Source organism: Manis pentadactyla, chromosome 1 (assembly GCF_030020395.1).
Source record: "Manis pentadactyla isolate mManPen7 chromosome 1, mManPen7.hap1, whole genome shotgun sequence".
NCBI classification, from domain to species: Eukaryota; Metazoa; Chordata; class Mammalia; order Pholidota; family Manidae; genus Manis; species Manis pentadactyla.
The window spans coordinates 220,421,145-220,441,420 of record NC_080019.1 but is presented as its reverse complement, the minus strand read 5'-3'; the positions used below and the strand labels follow the sequence as shown (position 1 = coordinate 220,441,420).

The 20,276-nt window shown below is 39.0% G+C and overlaps 1 protein-coding gene across 5 annotated transcripts in view; it reads right to left on the bottom strand.

The window, feature by feature from the left end:
• The window catches only part of FRMD4B (FERM domain containing 4B), a 322,173-nt gene that overhangs the window by 52,790 nt on the left and 249,107 nt on the right, over positions 1-20,276 (bottom strand). For all 5 annotated transcript variants that reach the window (XM_057507519.1, XM_057507504.1, XM_036877716.2 and 2 more), the window contains 2 exons: positions 7,505-7,561; positions 6,686-6,708 (listed from right to left, as the gene is read on the bottom strand). In XM_057507519.1, coding sequence (XP_057363502.1) covers positions 6,686-6,708; positions 7,505-7,561 — 80 coding nt within the window. The remainder of the gene's footprint in view (positions 1-6,685; positions 6,709-7,504; positions 7,562-20,276) is intronic.

Here is a 20,276-nt window from a genome sequence, read left to right as displayed (position 1 = left end):
TGTGCTTTCACTTACATAAGGTACGTAGAGTAGACAAATTCAGAGACAGAGTAGAAAGGTGTTAGCAGGGGGAGGAATGGAGACATGTTAGTGTTTACTGGGGACAGAGTTTCAGTTCTGCAAGATGGAAAGTTTTGGAGTTGGAAGGTGGTGACAATTTGCACAGCAACGTGAATGTACATAATACCACTCAACTGTGTGTGCTTAAAAACGAGTAAGGTGGTAAAAACAGCAGCAGCAAAAACCTGCATCACCGGAGAGTAAATGGGATTTAGTGGGAAGTGGAAGCAAACCCTAAGTCTCTATTCCGTACCAGGCACCCTGCAGGAGCTTTATGTCATTCATCCTCTCAACAAAGTAGGTGGTTTGCAACACCACCAGCAGATGAGGAAGGCTCGTTTCAAACTCAAGCCTGCCTGTCTGAACCCAGAGCCCAGGCCTTTCCCAGTGTCTCCTATGAAGGATGCAGTGTGACTGTGGTTCAGCAATAAGAGGAAGTCAGTCTGCCTCCATTACAGCTCTTGCTGGTCCAGTGCCTCGCACACTGAGGCAGTTAATCCACAAAAATGAATGGAGTGGAACGATGAAGGAAAGGAGAGGTATTCCAAGGGGCCTGGTGATCCAGTGCTCATTTCCTGCCTCCTCACTCCTAAGCTATCTCAAGTGACTAAAATTAGACTCAGGCCACTCCTCTGATAACACCACTTAGGGTAGAGCCCACTGCCTGCTGTCCCTCAGTGGCTTCTATCGGGGACATCAAGGACCCAGTAGGCCTCCTTACACAGGTATAGGTTAAAATAGCAAGTGTGAGATAATCAAGGAGACCTGGAGACCATAGATCAGTTCTTGTCTACCTGAATTGTCACGGCTATGTCGTTCCTTAGTTCAACAGCTGTACAACGAGGGTTCAAGTGCATGATATTGGACAGCTCGGATATTCAATGCTTAGAGCAGGTGGAAAAATGCCCACAGTAAGGGGTGGATATTCTTTCCAAACTCAAGGCTCTTCAGAAAAACCAAGTTCAGAACTTGATGAATGTTTACCCTGCCTAAGAGTTAATGGAATTAAAACCAAGGAGAAGAATGAATCTAACAGGGCATAAGAAGAACAGACTTCCCCAAACTGCTTATCTTTTAAAGGCAATTTAATACTGAGCTTTCAGCAAATATATAAACCCACACTTTACAAAGTGGAGTCCACAGAACACTAGTTGGGCAAGATGCTCACACATCACTAACAAGTGTGGGAAACACTGTTTATGTGTCTGCTGGGAGATTTGCCATGTCCAGGAGCAGACTGGAAACTTATTTTAAAAAAGCTTGAACTTTGTTTAACTTTTAACCAGGTATTTCCCAGACTTATTTGTCCATGGTTCCCTATTTTTAATTACTTTGTTTATTTAACATAACAACTCTTAACATGTGGCCAACCCATTGGGAAATGTTAAACCATAATATGGTAATATAAATATAATGTCTCACAAAGTTTCTTAATCTCCCTTTTAATGTGAAGATAATATACCAACCTCATTGGGTAAAAATGAGGATTAATAAGTTGATGTTTGTAAACTACATAAAACAGCCAAGCACAAGTATTTATGAATTATTAAAAATAAATTAATTAATGCACTGAACTGATATACAGAAGAACTTGTCTATATCTTTAAGTCAAACCCTAAAACACAGTCATTTCACAGGGACAGAGAAAAGCTGCTCTCAACAGTTTTTTCACAAAAGCATTTTGCTTATTCATTAAAACCCTGGCCTGAAATAAGACAGAGACATTCCTTTTCTGTCAAGTCAGCCTTCTTTATTCTGCCAGCAAGAAAACTAATGATTCTTACAAGTTTGTATTGAAATACAAAAGAGGAGACTCCTGACAGTGGTAAAGAGGAGAAATTAGCATGGAGTCCTAATTCTGCCACTGCCTAGCTGTGGGACAGATGGCAAGCCACTTACTCCAAAGCTCAGTTTCCCTGTCTGCAAAACGGGGATGCTAATAGTGCCTATTGTCACAGGGTTGGTGTGAATGTTAAACATAATAACAATGCCACCTCATCTTACTACCCTGATGGACAGTGACTACAATGGGGTGTGTTGGGGGGGACTTGATAATATGGGTGAATGTAGTAACCGCAATGTTTTTCATGTGAAACCTTAATAAGAGTGTACATCAATGATACCTTAATAAAAAAAATAACAATGCCACCTAATTAAAAAGAAACTGAGTTCCAGAGATGTTAGTTAACCCAGTTATACACCAAGCAGTTAAATTCCAGAGCTCCTGTCTTGACTACTGCTTCTGCATTGATGTGAGTAAGTACTCACCATAGCACTTAGCCCAATGGGAACTGCTATTTTTTTTACTTTAACTGACTTTAAAGGCCCCGGAAATGGAATGATATTTTAGAGCTTTCTTGCTCTAGAGGTGTAAGAACTAGGAGGAGAAGTTGTTTAAAGTCTTTGATTCCCACCCCCACCCTTTCATTAACTACTCCGGGAGCATACAGAGAAGTTCCTTTCCCATGGGAAATAGCTGCATTTTGTAGCACAGCTGTAAGTTTGAATTATCACAACCCATTTGAAGCTGGGGGACAATATACTGTGATTGTGACCCAACACTGAATTGTAAACTGTAGTCACTCACTTTTTCTTGTAAGCAGAGGTGCCCTAATCCTAGTTACTTGGTAACTTCCACCTTTCGGGATCTTTAAAAAAAAAAAGAAAGGAAAAAAAAAAACTGCTTTGCTTTTTACAAACTCATTTGTGGCTGGCTCCGTGATAAAGCTTTGCCTCCTTGCCGTGTCAGCATTCAGCGTTCGGGAATTCTCTGCATTTGTGTTACCCGAGTAGCTTGTTATCTTTGCAGCTGAAGGGCTGACTTGGAAATTCAGACTGTCAACTATTTAAAGAAAATAGAAATCCCCACTCCACTATTTTAATTAACTTTCAGAGAGCCAGGCTTCCTACTGGTTATGATAACTTAAAATATTCTTAAGGAAACAGGGCAGGAAGCAAAATAGACAGGGGTGGATTGTTATTTTTAAAGGCATTCCAGGAAGAAGAGATTGAGCAAAGTCATGAGGGCAAAATAGTATAGGCTATGAGGAGAGAAGAAAAGAGAGCATGAACAGTAGCATATGGGAGATTAAAATGTATAATGCAGATTGAGTAGAGCCTTGAATTGAGTAGAACCCAGGTTGGGTTTTGGAGGGTGTCTATGCAATGAGAAACTAAGAGATTTGTACAAGTCAACAACAATGATCAAATGTAAGTCATAGGAAGAGATGGGGGGTATGTGCAGGTGGTGGTGTGCGGTGGAATAACAACAGATCTGCAAACTGGCTATGGGACATAGTCTCTTAGAGTCTAAATTTTCCGTCCATTAATTTGTTAAATGATGATGATAACAATTGTGGTGGAAAGTGAATGAAATCAGGCAAGGGCTTGATTATGTAGAAAGCAGACAGTATATACATAACATTCTTTTCTGGTCAGGTTGACTGGAGGAGAATGAGGGCTGAGAAAGTAAGCATTCTGATACAGAGAAGTAAAGAAGGAAGTTTTGATGGAGAAAAAGGGTGGGAAGGGAAAGGGGAAATCCTTAGAAATGATTCAATTTGAGAAAGAGGGAGATACTCACAAGGAGTGGGTGGACCCCAGCTGCCTGAAGAATTACAGGCTTAATCATTGTTTTAGTTGAGAAAGCCACAGTGTCCTAGGCTGGGAAGGTAATCAAGGATATATTTATGGTCCATGTTTAAACCTCTGTGAGTAAACTCAGTGAAGTTTTAAAAGCCAAAAGCTGCAGCCACCAATATGTAACCAACAGAAAAGTGGAATTTGGAATTGCCGCTGAGACAGCCCTTCAAAGAAATGCAAATTCTGAGGAAGGAAGATCCCAGCCTGCGTATTTGTGCATCCTCGGTTTGTAGACTGACACATTTAGGCATTCAGTAGATGCCATTGGATAAATCAAAGAGTTTTCTATAATTTTCATTCAGTGATATCAAGAATGTGTAAATTCCACTTCAGCACTTTCCCTCCTTTAAGGAATTTCACTTTGCTTGTTCCTACCTGAGAAATGTCACTTAAGAAAATAATCACAGGTAACCACAATCCCAATGACACAAAGATGTTTATCACAGCATTAGTTATATTAGCAAAGAAGAGGCAACAATTCATGTTTGAAACAACAGGGGAGTGGTAAATCAGTCCATTGATTTGATGGAATATCAAAGTGGTGATGACAGGAACTGTTGTAAGCACTTTGTAAATATTAATTCACTTAATCCTCATAATCCAATTCAAAGACTTGGCTGGGTATGTATACTATTAATGTCAGTCCCATTTTATAGATGAGGAAACTGAGGCTTGGAGAGTTTGAATAACTTGTTCAAGATAATACAGGTAAATAACTGGCAGACCTGGGACTTCAGTGAGGCTGGTTCTAGCATCTCTGCTCTAAGCACTATACAACATTGCCTCATGATATTTTATGTTGCCTGATTTTCTTAAATTATTTTTACAACAAATTTTTAGAGGGAAAATATATCCTCTCCATTCAGGGGAGGGGGAGGTCAGATAGGGAGGGGGTGGTTAGGAATCAACCAAAATTCTGCTTCATTCTAAATCCAATGACAAAAATTCCCTTTTTAAAATTCCTTCTTTTACCTTCAGCAGCAATAACTAATGCTTGCCAAACAATTTAGAATTTAGAAGGTCCTTCCACATCATTCTTCGCTTCAAAACCACCCTGCAAAGTCACTATTTCATTAAACCCAATTTAAAGATGAGGAAACCGAGGCCCAGAAAAGACAAATGGCTCACTCATGGTCCTAGTTTCTGGATTCTCAGCCCCATGTTCTGTCTACTACTCAGCATGCTTTAGACAATTTCAAAACAGTTTTTTTCCACTTCTTCAGCCTAGCAATCACTCAGGAAACCACCAAGAACAAGCTGAAGTTAGGAGAACGACAGGTTCGAGGTTGGCCAAACTAACTTACAATCTTGGAGCCTTAGGGCCAAAAGGTCTGGGCAACCAAAGGGACTGTCCCTTTGAAACCTCTGCTATAGGCAAGTGATCTTGCCTAAGGAAGCTTTGTAGAATCAATCTTTCTCTTCTATTCTTTCCCCTAAAATGTTACTCTATCTTTTAAAGACCCACGTTAGTCCTAAAAGTCTCTTCAGAGGTTGCCAAGAGACAGAATAAAATGAAGATCTTGATGAGGGCACTAAGGATGCTACAGTAATTGATACCACTAGTCAAAGTGTATAGAGAGCTTGCTACAGGCCAGATACTGCCCTGGCAATGTTGACATACATTTAATCTCACAACAGCCCTATGGGGTAGGTGCCATGTTCCTGATGAGGAAATGAGGCCCAGAGGGTGTCCATCACAGGTCTGACAGGGAGAAAGTGGGGGAGGAAGGGTTAGCAGTCCGCAGACTGCAGAGTTAGCTTTTGGCCTTGAAGCCCTCATCTATAAATCAACGTCAGACTCACCCCCCCTGCATGATGGCATTCTTTGCATATCTGATCTTCCTAGGAAATATGGCTCCTCTAGCAAAGACAACTGTGGGGAATACAGCAGCTCTTAAGGTTAATGGTCTAGAAACTATCCTCCTCTTATCCCCTGATATTTTCTTTTAATTTAAAAAAGTGGGGTTTGTTTATTTGCATGATTCCTTCAAAGCATATTTCCTGACCTAAAAAAATTTTTAAACCCAGTAATATAGCACAAAACGAACTTAATAAGAGAGCATGCTGAGTGGATGATGGTGTGTTAAGTGGACTCATCAGTCATCCTACCAGACTGAATGGGCGGATGAGGAGAGTGTTTAAGAGACTCTGAAGGGAAGTATTACTCCGTGACTGCAAGTTTTTCAAGTTTGGAGGGCATTATTTGGTTATCAGTCCTTTAAGAAGCACACTATTGAAAGACTTGGCTGGGAATGAGTCCTAGGTGATCTGTAAATAATCTAGGGACATTTACAGAGTGGAACATTAACATGGTGAAGGGGAGGCTTTCAATGGGTCACTGGCCTGTGAGCTGTTTCTAATTGGAGGCTCTGACTCCACCTTTAACTGTGTCTACTTCTCCAACTACAACTATTGCATTAAAAGGACCAAATGGAGCAGGTAGAGGGTGAATTCAAATATAAACACTGACGATGTGGCCACTTAGGCGGTTAGAAGCAGTAAGCGTCCCCGTGGCAACAATACAACTGTTAGGGCAAGTGCATGAAGGGTGAGGCCCCTTCAGGGCAGCTGCAGAAAGAAAGCCCCTATTAATCCCTTAACTAAACAGCTGATGGATTTAATCTTTCTGTGCATAGGCTGTAACTCTGCAAACACAGGATTACTATATAGTTTAAAAAATCAGAACAGGCTACCGAACCTTTACGGATTTCGTCAACTTGCTAACAGAGGACAGAAAATAGAACTTTAGTGGGCTTTAGTCTATAATTCACTGTCACTCTAGCTTGAAAAATTGTAAGAAAGCTTCATTCCCGGATTCAATCACAAAAAGAATAGGTCTCTATTTGAAGAGGGACCAGGTCTCAGTCTCCTGTCTTGGCATCTAGTTTCTTTTGATTTTGCATTCATTGCTATTTAAAATAACAGCACAAAAAGATTCAGCCAGGGTTATTTTGCATAGTAGTATAAGAAAAGGAACCATTACCTGGTATAATCCCCTTTGGATTCCTAAAAATAAAAAAAACAAAGGAAAATGAGATCAGTATGTATTCATGTTAAAGAAGCTAAATAAATTTCATTGTTGGTCATTTTCCCCTCTTAAAGTGCCTGAGTTTTGTTTTTGAAGGATGTCCACAAGGAACACTTTCCCTAGGGCCACAGAGAAGAATGCGGCATTGATAAGACGACGTTAGTATCCGTGAAATATTTCTTACTCTTAACAGAAGAGAAAACTGTATCTGAAAAAGCACAGATGATTATACGCCCTTTTACTTTTCTAAGATCATATGATAAACACTTGTCTTTTTGGGTGGCACACTTTTTAGTCTGGATGCAGACCTTTAAACCATGACACAGGTAAGTCAACACATGCTATTTATTTTCTTTTAATAAATCAGCATGGAATATACACGGTGTTTCAGCTACTAGTGCCTTTAAGAATTAAAGGGCTCTTTAACTCACCCTCAAGAAAATACATACAAAAGTTACTAAATTTGAATGAAAATTACAGCTGTTGTAACAACTGGTGCCTCCCAAATTCAAGTAACCCAGAGTTCTTTTCCAGGAGGATGGTCTAACCCCAGAGCAGTCTAAACTTCATTTTCCTTGACGAGATGCAATATCACCTACAGCTCACACAAACTTCACTAAGAAAAGAAACGGTGGCTCGCATTTTGCTCTAGCAGAGAACCAGCTGGCTTAAAAACCCAGCCACTGGCCCACACAAAAGTTTCAGGGCTGCAGGCAGTTCACAAAAACCAACAAACAGACAGGAGTGAGTAAGAGGCAACTGGTGGATTCTTACCTGTAAAACAAGCGCTGCTAACTTGAAGATGGTTTCACTGTCTACTTCAATTTGCCCCTGTTGGTGAAAATGAAAACATCACTGAACACAAGCGGCCTTAGGTAGCAGGTTGCAGCAAATGGCCGTGGAGTTGGGGAAGCTGTCACAGCTTGGCACCTCCAGTTTACGAGCAAATGCAGATCATACCATTGTAGGGAAAAGGGAGGGGGTGTTCGGAGAGACGCATCCAGGGTTAAGGGGAAGCTACACTGTGTGTGTGTGTGTGTGTGTGTGTGTGTGTGTGTGTGTGTGTTTAATTAGCTGTGGGGAATTTTGTTTAGAGAGCAGTATTCTGGAAGAAACATGAATGACTTTGAGGCTGAAAATTCAGACAATTTCTAAATGAATAATTCTTATTTCTGCAAATTCATTTTTAAACTCTGCAGATTTTCTTGAATTAGTTTGTTTAGGGTTTCCTGAAATAATTTTTTTTCTCTGTGTCACAGCATGGCTATTTTCTTATATGCACAATGCAAATAGTGTTAAAAATGTAAATTCACTTTGTGTCAATGACACATCATTGAATTAAAATCTATTCCGTTAGAGATAAAACGTGAAGCCTTAGGAATCTGTGACAGCAAATGCTCAGAAGACTAAAATTCTGCTCCTTTGTACTGAAGTTTGATGAACTCTAATGATCCATTTTCCACTATTTTATTATTTTTTCATCCTTCAAGATTCCAAAGAAAAATAGGAGTTCTGGGCCTTGGAAAACAGGAATGTTTTTTCAGTAACCAGGTAGGAATGTATAAGGTGTGTGGACAGGAGTATTGTCTCTGTAAATAACACTCAAATGTTCCTTCATTTATTCTGTGAAATGTGGTGATATATGTTAATATCATTACTGCATCATCTAATATGTTACAACAATACGTCAGTGAGTGGTATGGAGGGATATTTATTAAAAAAATTTTTTTGAGGTGTGTTAGCTTCTAAGCATTGACACATGCTAAAATAAATCCATATTATCCTCTCCTTGCCTAAATCCAGTGTAACTAGGAAATCAAAGTGCACAGTGCATAAGAACACAGGACTCATGAGCCTGGCACCTGCCCTTCAACCTTTCTTTCTTCTTGCTACCTGTTGAATTTGGGCTGGAGAGTTTTTCTCATACCAACTGCATCAATGGTGAGTAATTACAAAGTTTTAAAGTAAATGCACACTGGAGAGCTTTACAGAAGCAGTTAGCTCAGTGAAGATTTCTGAAAGGATTATGCTTTTCTCTCAGGTTTCCAAGTGATTTGACTGGGGTTCTCAAAAAAAAAAAAAAAAAGAAAACTAATAATAATAATTCTTTTAAAAGCCATAAAATAAACCAAAAATCCAGTGATAACTATCTGTGTTTCCCTTACGTTACAAAATGAAAACAAATTTTCATCTTACAATATCTGTTTCCCTTCTGAAACCTGAGGCAGGGGATCTGCTTCAAAGCTTTATTCTTAAAAACTGACAGGCCCAGAGCCTTGGAATTCAAAGCTCGCCTATAATCTCTAGAAACAGATTATAAAATCAAAGAGAAGCCAGGTTGATTGTACGAATCAATTGCCTTCTGTCTTTCAGGCAAGAGGCAGTAGTTTTCTAATCTGGTGAAAGACGGTGGAACAGTTAATCCAACAGGTGAGGTGGGTGTTGATCAAGATTAAATTTTAGAAGGTTAAATTCCTTATGTTCAAAGAAGAAATTCCTGCAGAGAGAGGGGGTGGGGAAGGAGGGGGAGGGGGCTCAAAAGCATCTCTGAGGAAATGCTTTTAAGTCTGGAAATTAGGCCCAGACTTAAAGTCAAATTTGTCTTAAAATCTTAGAGAACACAAAAAGTGGAGTATTTAGGATATTAAAATAACAAAAGCTGAATAAAATATGTGGATAATTATTGCCAAATCCCCTGACACCCTGTGACCCCTTTTCCCTCATCAGAACCTTAGGTGAGTCATCTGAACAATATTTTAAACACCAAACCTTGCAATTTAGTAAATAGAAGCTCAGCAGATAAATAGTCCTCAACACATACTCTTAAGGATGCTGCCAATAATTGTCGATTGTAGAATGGTCATTAAATATTAAAAATGCTGAACTGAGGAGCTGAAGCGTGCACAGTACCAGGCTCAGCCAGCTCCAGAAGAGTGGGCAGACAAACACGCAACTCACATGTGGACTTTTACCTATACAAGTGGCCCCAGCACAATTCTGGTGGAGAAGGGTGATGGTGAGGTGAAGAGGTGGGGCCTCTCAAAATCTTGTTCCAGGCAGAGAAGAGAATGCATGGTTTGGCAAAGCCCCACATTCTTTTACGTACTTCGGCCCCACCTTGCTTCCCTGCTACCCACCACTCCAGAAATCCAGGGCACCATATTCTGAGTTCTCATACTGTTTGCCAAAGTTACTTGACTCATGCACGGAGTTCACCAAACAATGGATCAACCAAGAGTAATAATACTACTTGCCTGGTTCTCAGCAATTTCACGTGGTGGTATTTAATTAAGACTTAGAGAGAATTCAAGATTTTCATGCCTGAAGTGTAAAAGTTCTTTAAAAACTGCAGCCTGGCCTAAGATGTAAGATTTCTTTCACTTACAGCCATGGCAACAGAGGTAACCTTATAGGTACTGGGCAAGCTAACACTTGAGAGAGGGATCTCCTCAAACAGAGAGGTAACGGGATCCTTCAGTGGGTTTCCATGACTGTCCAGGATAAACAAAGAGAAGCAGAGAAGTGACTCAAATGATGTGGCTGAATGCACAAAGGTAATATGAAACAGTATCAAGTGCCGGTGCTACGCCCCCACGGCTAATTTATCTGGCTGTGGCTTCAGTCCCTAGGTCATCACTAGGCTCAGGCTCCACTTTGGACGTCTTATTTTTGTCCTTGGTTTGTTGGCTCAGTGGACCAAGATATCACACTAAAGAGGTGAGCTCTAGTTTGGATTTGCAAGTAGAACAGAACAAAAGAAAGTTTTAGAACTTGAAAGGGAGTTTAGTGAAAATATGACTTCTGTTATTTTAATGTGATGACACTAAGGATTAGGGACACGGACTGTACTACTCAATCCCACAGCAGAAAGTGACTCTGTCCAGTGCTCTTCCCACTCTTTCACATACTAGTTAATTTTCTGTGACTCCAGTGTAAATCTGTCTCAAGGAATCTTCCAAAGGCATGTTTTTGGTAAAAACTGGAATCAGATAAGAGTAAAAAAATGACTCCGAATGCCACTTCCACCGTTGGTGGGGTGGTATGTCACCATAAAACATACACATTCCCAGTAGAATAGGAAAATTATTGCTGAAAAGCCATCCTGCTTTTCTGTATTGATGGCACTCTATGGAAACTTATCCTGCACTATAGCTATGGACATTAATAACTTGGTCACAAACACTGAGAATTTAGAGCTAAAGTTGAGAAACTATTTCGAGAGAGCTCAGTTTATTTCCAAGTCTACCTTTACTATCTACTTTAGAGTTAAGTCTACAAAAAAATAAATGCAGAAGGGATGCAAGGTTCCATTTGCAATGATCACAGTACTAACTGATTTAGGCAATAATCTTCAACAAATAAAATCCTTCGGGTAGAAGACTGATGAGAAACAGGAAAGGATATTAACATAATCACAAAGTATCTCACTGTAGGAAAAAATTATTTACAAAGGGAAAAATGGTAACTCTTCAAGGAAGAAACCTGACAGATACCATCTTAACCAAGAGACGAGTATCACCAATAACTAGACAGACCAGTATCACATGCCCCCTGATGGTGTGCCTGGAAAAGCACATCACTTCACCTACACACATTGCCATGCTAGTAAATGTAAATGCAGGGGAGAGGTGCCATGAGCCTTTACTTGTTGCATTTGCTGATTTCCATGGTGCAAATACTCCCACTATCGTTGATTTTAAGCCACCGATATGACACTACTAAACACAAAGTTGGGAAGAGATGTGAGAATCAGCTGTCATAGATGGGACAAGGTGCCTCAAGTACACCAATGGGTAGTATTCTTGCCAAAAATCCATCACTAGAGCTAATCATGAGGAACTATGAGAGAAACCCAAACTGAAGGATATTCAATAAAGCATGTGGCTCATACTCTTGAAAAATGTCCAAGGGATGAATGCCAAAGAAAGGCTGAAGAATTGTCCCAAAGCAAAGGAGACTAAAGAATCAGTAACAACTAAATGCAGTGTGCTATCCTGTATCAACAGTAAAACTTGTTCTGAGGGGTAATACTGGGACAACTGGACTACGTTAGTCAATAAAATAGCTTTAGTGTTAAATGTTCTGAATGTGATTAACATAATATAATTACGTAAGAGATGTCCTTGATCTTAGGAAACATGCAGGGAAGAATTTGAGGGTATACAGTGCAACTTACTGTCAAATGGTTCAGAAAAAAATTAGTCATGTCAGGGGGAAGGAGAGAGGGAGCCAGTGTGGCAAAATGTTAACAACTGGTGAATTGGGTTTAATAGACATACCGGCATTTCTTTGTGCTACACTTACGGCTCTCTCTAAGTTTGAAATTATTTCAAAATGCGAAAATAAAAAAACACTGACACCCAAGAGCATACTTTCTCTTTGCTTAATAAACTGCTATTTAAGACTGTTAAAAAAAAAAAAAAAACATTGACACCTTTTCCCGGAGTGCTGGATATCTATTTGTCTTGCCTACCTAGGACCCCTCCCCTTTTTCAAGGCAGAATATCTCATTCTTAGGGAGAACTGTTTCTTCCCCTACTGGCACTTGTGGAAATACAATCATCATTCTGTGGCAAGTGATGGAAGCTGGTTCAAAGACCTTCCCGAGGATTTTCCAGGTGAGAACTAAAGGGAGAAAGAGCTCTCTCTCTCTCTCTCTCTCTCTCTCTCTCTCTCAGGACAAAGTTGGGAAGATGTGAACTACATAGAATCAATGCCACAGATGAAGAGAAAGGAGCTTTTTGACATTGGTAGTCAATTGTATCTACTGCTGAGCTGGGCCGACTTCAAAGACTGGTTAAAACTTAAAAACTGGTAAGAATGATGACTTGGTTGCTGCTTGGAGCTCTCTTTGGTTGACAAGTAAGCCAGCAAACAAGTGTGTAAAGAACAGATGTGGTAAGGACATGCATGGGTGAGTGATGCAGCTCCCAGGAGCCTCTCTAATTCCTTCTGTGCACACATCTACAGGCAGGGAGGCCTCTTACGGATCTAAAAGTCCAGAGCTATAGGCTCACTGTTTTTTACACAATTAGTTTTGTGGAGAGGCCACATCAACACCTAAGACCTGCCTACTGTCTTACAGGGCAATTCTTGCTAGGCACAGAAACATCCTTCCCTGAGGATTCCTATAATCTAGGGGTCATCATGCCCCCAAAGACCGGCCATGATTACCCCACCTGCACCCTTTCCTCTCCACGTACAAATTAACCGATACTTTCTGCTTTTTGTCCAAGCTCTCTATGAGAGGTAAACGTTTATGGTCTCAAGAATGTATTTCCTGTTTGTTCTTCTAGATCAGGTTTGCAATCTCAGCACAACTGAAGTTTTAGTTAGAGAATTCTAACTAGAATTGTGGGGGCTGTCCTGTGCACTGTACGGTGTCACACAGCATGCCTGGTCTTTACTCACCAGATTCCAGTAGCATTGCCTCCCTAGTCGGGACCAAAAATGTCCTCAAACATTTCCAAATGTCCCCTGGGGCGGGGGATTGTGGGGGACAAAGTCACCCTGTTGAGAACTACCACTAGATTCTTAGTTCTATTCTTGCATTAAGTTAGAAACATCAGAAACCTACAGAATTGAACCATAAGGTTTGGCCCAGGTAAAATGTCCTTTTTATAATGGGTTTTGACATTACTCCACTGGCTTGTATTGAGAAACAGTATAAAAAACAACCTCAGAAACTCATTAGTTTAATAACTCAAGGTGTGTTGTTGAGGACATAGTTAATTACATCATGTAATATCCCCTTAATATCAAAGGCCCCATGGGACAACCTTCTGAGCTTTAGGTCCAGTAGGGACTGTGTTCCTTTATGCAGCTGGGGATGGGTTTTTACCTTAATGGTCACTGTGAGTTATACAAGTAATCATAACTCCCTATGGCTTTAGCTCTTACGAGAAACTGAATTTCAAATCTGTGGGTTATATGCTTTATACCAGCCATGCTAAATGTTTCATACTACCGTAATCTTGGTAGCCGCTAATTATTTCTACTTTTATTTTCTCATATATAACTCTTGATTTCATGAGTTTAGTAAATATTTTAGTGGTTTTCTTTTTTTGATTGAGATATACAGCAAAGAGCACAGCTTGATGAATTTTGATGTTTATACACTCACATAACTATCATTCAGATCAAGATGTTAACATTCTCACTAAATTTTTCATCTTAGGGAAATACATGTATTTTTAAAAGCCACAGCCAATTGATAAAATTATTTCTGCTAATTAGAGAAGTATAACACTGCAAAATTGTTTCAATTTGCATTTCTTTGATTAGTGACCAATTTGAGTACTTCCCTTGCAGTCACATATTATTTGCGATTGCCTATATGTGAAATGAACTTTTGTCCACTTCCCTATTTGAGAACTTATGTTTTATATGAGCTACCACTGTTAACCCTTTGGCAAATCTATTGAGTAAAAACTGTGTCCTTCTATTTGTTTTCCTTGGACGTGCTCTCTTTCTCCTAGCCTGTGAAGTCAGATTGGATGTAGGCCTAGCTCCCCCACGGAAAGAATCTGTGGGCCCTAAGCAGGTTACTTTTTCTGAAACTCAATTCCACATCTGCAAAATAGGGAATGATAATATTGAATTCACCGAATTGTTCAGAGCACTAAAGTACAAATATAAAGCATTTATCATAAAGTCTAGCTCCAAAGACTCTCTCAATATTATTCTCTCTGCACTAATGTTTACCATGTTGCTTCTTACTTTTTTAACATATTATTATATCTACGGTAATCTACTTTGTTCTGGGACACTGTTCAATTTTTGTGTAGTTCCACAACATTTATTCATTGTTCCATTACAATGAATCTCAATATCTGATTAGATAAATGCTTTATGTTTCCATAATAGTCTTAACATTCTCCTTCATTAAATTTTTAAAGACATTTTAACATAATCTTGTCAAGTTTTAAAAAAGATATAATTATTTGACTTCTTTTCTCAACCATAGTATGTATGACTGTTGAAATTGCTTTATCATGATCATAAAGTTTTATGATATACCATAAAGATCACACACATCCAGTGTTAGGGTTAATACACAGTATTTTATATTTTCCAGTGTAAATGGCCACTTTTTCTTTTATTATATATTTGGTTGTCATTATAGAGGATTATTATTTTTAGTGTATTTAACTTGTATTCAATTTCTTCACCAAAGCCCATCTGCCAGTAAGTTTTAACTAATTTGTTTCCATTTTCTAGACACACAGTGAAATTGTCTCCAGATATTTTGGCAGTCCTTTGCAATGTACACAGTATACCAAACTGCATTGCATGAAGTAGGCATTTTACTGAACACATCAAAACTACACTCTTCTCATCCACTGCTGGTGCACTCTAAGCTAGTTTTGGACCAACTTTTTGGCACTGTCTATTAAAGCTCAACACATGTATGCACTATGGCCCAGCAACTAGGCTCCTGGGTATATTTTAACAGACATGTTTACATATGTAAATAATCAAATACTACAAGCTGTCCAAATGCCCACCAGTGGGTAAATGAACTGTGGTATACACATACTAAGGATTGTTATTTATCAGGGAAAATGAACAAGCTGGCCTAAACTACATACAACAGTATGCATGAATCTCAAAAACACAATATGAGCAAAATATGACAGACATTAAAAAGCACGTATATTGTCAGGATTAAAAGTTACAGTAGTGGGAGGATTAATGACTGGAAGAGAACATGCCAGGGGCTTCTTAGGTGATATTCTGTTTTCCTTGATACTGATGCTAATTACACAGATGTGCTCAATTTGTGGAAGTTCACTGAGCTGCACACTTACATTATATGCACTTTTCTACATGTATGTTATACTTCAACATAAAGCTAAGAAACAAACAGGACTCCTGATCTTCCCTGAAGCCTTTGTCATCTTACTGAAGGGCAATTCCATCTTTAGTTGCTTAGGTCTAAGACCTTCATGGCACCATTAGGAACAGAGCTGGGCAGTGAGTAACTTGTACAACTGCACTTGGTGACCATGTTTGCACCTTCTAATGCATTATACACCTGATTTATTTTCTTTATTGTCTTTTTTTTCCTGTCCACCATCAGCTCTGCCTAATATTAGGCAACATCCTTAAGGGCGTAGGTATTTATCTATTTGGGCCCTAGCTATATCCTCAGGATCTAGACACTACCTGGCACATAGTGGGTGCTCAGTAATATTTGTAGAATATCAACTAAAAGCATAGTGAAATAAAAAGTTGATAGCTGTATTTACATTTTTTAAAAAGGGAATGCTTCTTGTGTTTCTTGATTCACTAAACAGATTTCCCTTGATCTCAACTCAGTATAAGGAATCCTAGCTTTTCAACCAGGAGAATATAGCCCAGGCTTCACCAGCTATGGGAACTGTAAGTACAGTACTGAGGTGGCATGGACTAGATAGGCAAACTTAAGATACTGAACACACACTGGTGTTAGATGTCAAAAAGCCTTCCACTTTTCTGGGTTCATTATCTAAGAACATTAAAGGAAAATAAGAATGCCTGTCTCACATACTACATGGAGTTTTGAGGACAAAAAGAAAACAAGATCTAAAGATGCTTTTCAAAAAGGAAAAAGCATTACAAGAATAACAAACAAGTACAGGTGATTTTTGTGGGTGTGGATCATAGTTTCAAAGACATAAGCATTATGACCAAAGTATCTGGGCAGACTGCTTCTCAGAAACTTGATCACAGTGAAGACAGAAGCAAAGAAAGAAAGTCTGTGGCATGTGAATTGGTGGGAGAATAATACAAATGACCACATGGGTATGGAGACGAGAAGGGAGGGAACACTAAGCAGACTGTACTTGCCTGAGGATTGGCCCAGGAATGGTTTGTACAATGCATTTTATTTTTAGGTGGGCAAGTGGCATATACTTTTTTTCTTGGGATGAAATTCCAACTACTGTAAACAGAAACCAGACCTTAGTTTCTAGATATCACTCTCCATTGAAAGAAAAAATGGCTGATTCCCAGGCCATGGCAGTGGAAATGTGTCGAGCATCAAAATGAATGACAGGATGGATTATGATGCATTGAACAGAAAGGAATGCATGAGTCTGTGCTGATATTGCAAAATATTATTAAAAGCTGAGGATGGAGGAGTGGAAAAGCTATTCTTTACAGATGAATGCTGACTGAGAAATGTTGAAGATGACTGACAGAATTAGAGAATCACCATTTACAGTCACCTTAGTACTAATGGACTTGGGCAAGATCCACAATGGAGGCCAAGACCATTAGATCGAAGACTGTTGGAAACAGAATGGTCAAGCAGCCTCGAAGTGTCAACCCCTAGACAAGTTACAAAGAGGAACAGGAATCTGGAAGATCCCAACTTACCCAAAAACAAGGTATACTGACATTGCAAGCCTCCCTCTGAGATACACTGAGAACTACATTGTTCATGTAGTACTCCTGCCACAAGCAAATTATATTAGGCTAGTGGCTCTCAAATGTTGGTGTGCAGCAAAATTACTTGGAGAGCTCATAAAGAATACAAAGGCCCAGACTCACTGAAATGGGATAGGATGAAACAAGACAGCGTGTGGCTCTCTGTATTTTCACGAAGTTCTCAGATGATTCTGAGACACATTTAACATCATACATGTAAGAACCCATGAATTAAGACAAATCCTAATTTTCCCAAATCAATAGACATTTTGCAAGAAAACTGACCTACACTCTGCAAAGATACCAGTGTAAAAAAAGCCAAAGAAAGACCAGACACCTCTTTCCAATTATGGAGACTCTAGAGGCAAGGCAACTAAATGCAATGTGTGATCCTGGATTGTACCCTGGATCAGAAAGGAAAAAACCACAAATGCTATAAAGATTATTGAGACAATTAAAAAAATTTGAATGGTAACTAGATAGTAGATACACACAATTTGTGAAACGTGGTATTAATCTCATAAAACTCTAAACTCCATATGGACAGAGATTTGTTTGCCAATGTACATACCCAGCCCCTGGATAGTACACATTCAGTAAATTTCTAAATGAATTAATCTGTACTTAAAATTTAAAAAAATAAACCTTCATATGGCAATGTTTTTCCAGATCATGCTGCAAAAAATACCATCAGGAATATGAATCTTCTTACTCCCAATTCTTACTTTTATTTTCCCCCTATTCTGACTCCTTGAGGCTCTGCTTTATTCTTTGTTAAGCCCAGAAAGAATGAGATTGTCACATGGCCCAATATCAGACAGACTGGCTCCAGCATTCTGCCAATATCTGAATCCTTTTTATAAACTCTTGCACCAACATAGTTTCAAAGCAAGGGAGTGAATGTTTATGCGACTGCCCTGAAAATTAGAGGTGTGGTGATCTACAGCCAAAATGTTCAACGATGCAAGAAAGGCACAAAGCCTAAATTAGGTCAGGCTCTGCTAATAAGCGTGGAGGTTCCAAGGCACCCACATCTGATAAATAGGAGGGGAGACAACTGGGGAACAGATGAATAACCATTATTAAACAAACACTTAGAACCAAGTTCTTCACTTCTGTACTTACCCTTAAGCATTATATGATTACATACACAGTGGACTTTAATTACAGCATTTTAATTGTTTAAATGCACCCTGGCATCAATATATGATTATAATATGAATTTAAGCCAAACTCAGAAAAGTTCTGATGGAAAACTAGTCACATGTTTTAAAAAGTTCAAGGTGTTTGCAAGATATTCAAGGATGAGTAGAGGGAGAAAAGATGAATCAGAGGAAAGTTATGGTCATAATATTTACAATTAAGTCTTTGAATAAAGAAGCCCTGTAAATTAGTATTCTGTCTGGATTTTTCTTTTCTTTTCTTTTGCTTGAGTAAATGTGAGTGATACTTTGACTTCCAGGACTACTGTGTATCCATGTGATTGGGTCTCTCATTTATTTATTTATCCAATAAGGCATGCCACATTTAAATGATTTCCACCAACATTCTTCTTTCATCCCATCGTTGTGATTATTTATGCACAAGTAATTTTATAAATGAGAATATCTTATAAGAGTGCTCTTGGGAATTTTGAAATAATATAGCCAATAACAAAAACAAGAAACATTTAAGTGCTTCTTATCTGTTCCAAGAGGTTGAGACATACTAATTCTTTGAGTCCTCAGGACAGCCTGTGAGGAGGTGGGGTCATCACCTCACTTCATAGGCGAGGAGACTGAAGCTGAGGAAGAGAGAGTGGATCGCTGCTTAAGGCCCCGGCCTGAGTGGGGCAGAGCCCAGATTCAAAGCTAGATGGCTGGGGCTCCCGCTCTTGCCCTTGCCATGCATGGAGCCATATTTTGGGTGGTTTCACTGTGAAAGTGAACAAACAATTGGCTGGGGTTCAACACCCATGAAATACCTACTGACTCTAGGTGAGAAGTAAATTGTGCTCTCATTTACGTTCTTAATAGATTTATAATTGTTACTATTTGCGGCCAGTTCAACAGGTTTCACTGACATGGATATCTCAGTCTATTTCCTAATGAATCTATATTGCAAAATATTAATATTAGGCCTACTTAATTATGAAATGGAAGCCTTCTATTCCACTTCTTCTGTTTAAAATACATAAAGCCCCTCAAACTTCCTCTTTAGACCTCTTAAGAACGTATAACACCACAGGAAGGCAAATGACATCTGCTTCTAGTTTGGGTTAAAAAACTAGGTGACAGAAACATGATAGATGGACATCCATGATATAAGTGGATGGACAAAGATGGTTGGTGTGGATAAATATTTTTGGATTTCTTTGCCAGATACCTTTTGAAATACAAGACTTATACTTTCAAAGATGTCAACCGTAGCATTTTCAAAAGCAGGAAATAAACAAAAAAATTTGATTTCTAAAAGTAAATTGAGAAAATGTCTTACAGAGTCTTTTGATCCATCCCCAGTATTTAAGATAATGTATTGTCAGCTGAATGGACCACATACCTCCTCCTCCCTCGGTCCAAGCATTTACCATACTATTTTTGACTTTTTCTGAGTCACAATTCAGCTGTATGATAAATTATAAGAATACTTAAAGCTCATTTCTGAGATGATGATATACCAAAAGATGATGGTATATCAGTACTGGATTTAAATGTTTTAAGATAATTTGTGTTCAGTGCACCATTATAAAACATAGCTCTTCTACAGTGTAGCATAGAGAAGGCAAATAGTGACTCTGTGGCATCTTACTACACTGATGGGCACTGGCTGCAATGGGGTAAGGGGGGGAATTGATAATATGGGTGAATGTAGTAACCACATTGTTTTTCATGTGAAACCCTCATAAGAGTGTATATCAATAATACCTTAATAAAAACAAAACAAAACAAAACAAAAACACAGGTCTTCTAATTGGATGTTTAGTAGCTTTCCAATGTAATCAACCTGTATTTGAATGTCTTACATGTGCTGGAGATACATCATGGAACAACTAATTCAGTCTTTGCAGATACAGCCTGGCTAGTGCCCACTGAAGGGCATTTTTTTGGTATCTCTCTATGACCATGCCCTTTTACTTCTGTGGGCTTCAGTTTTC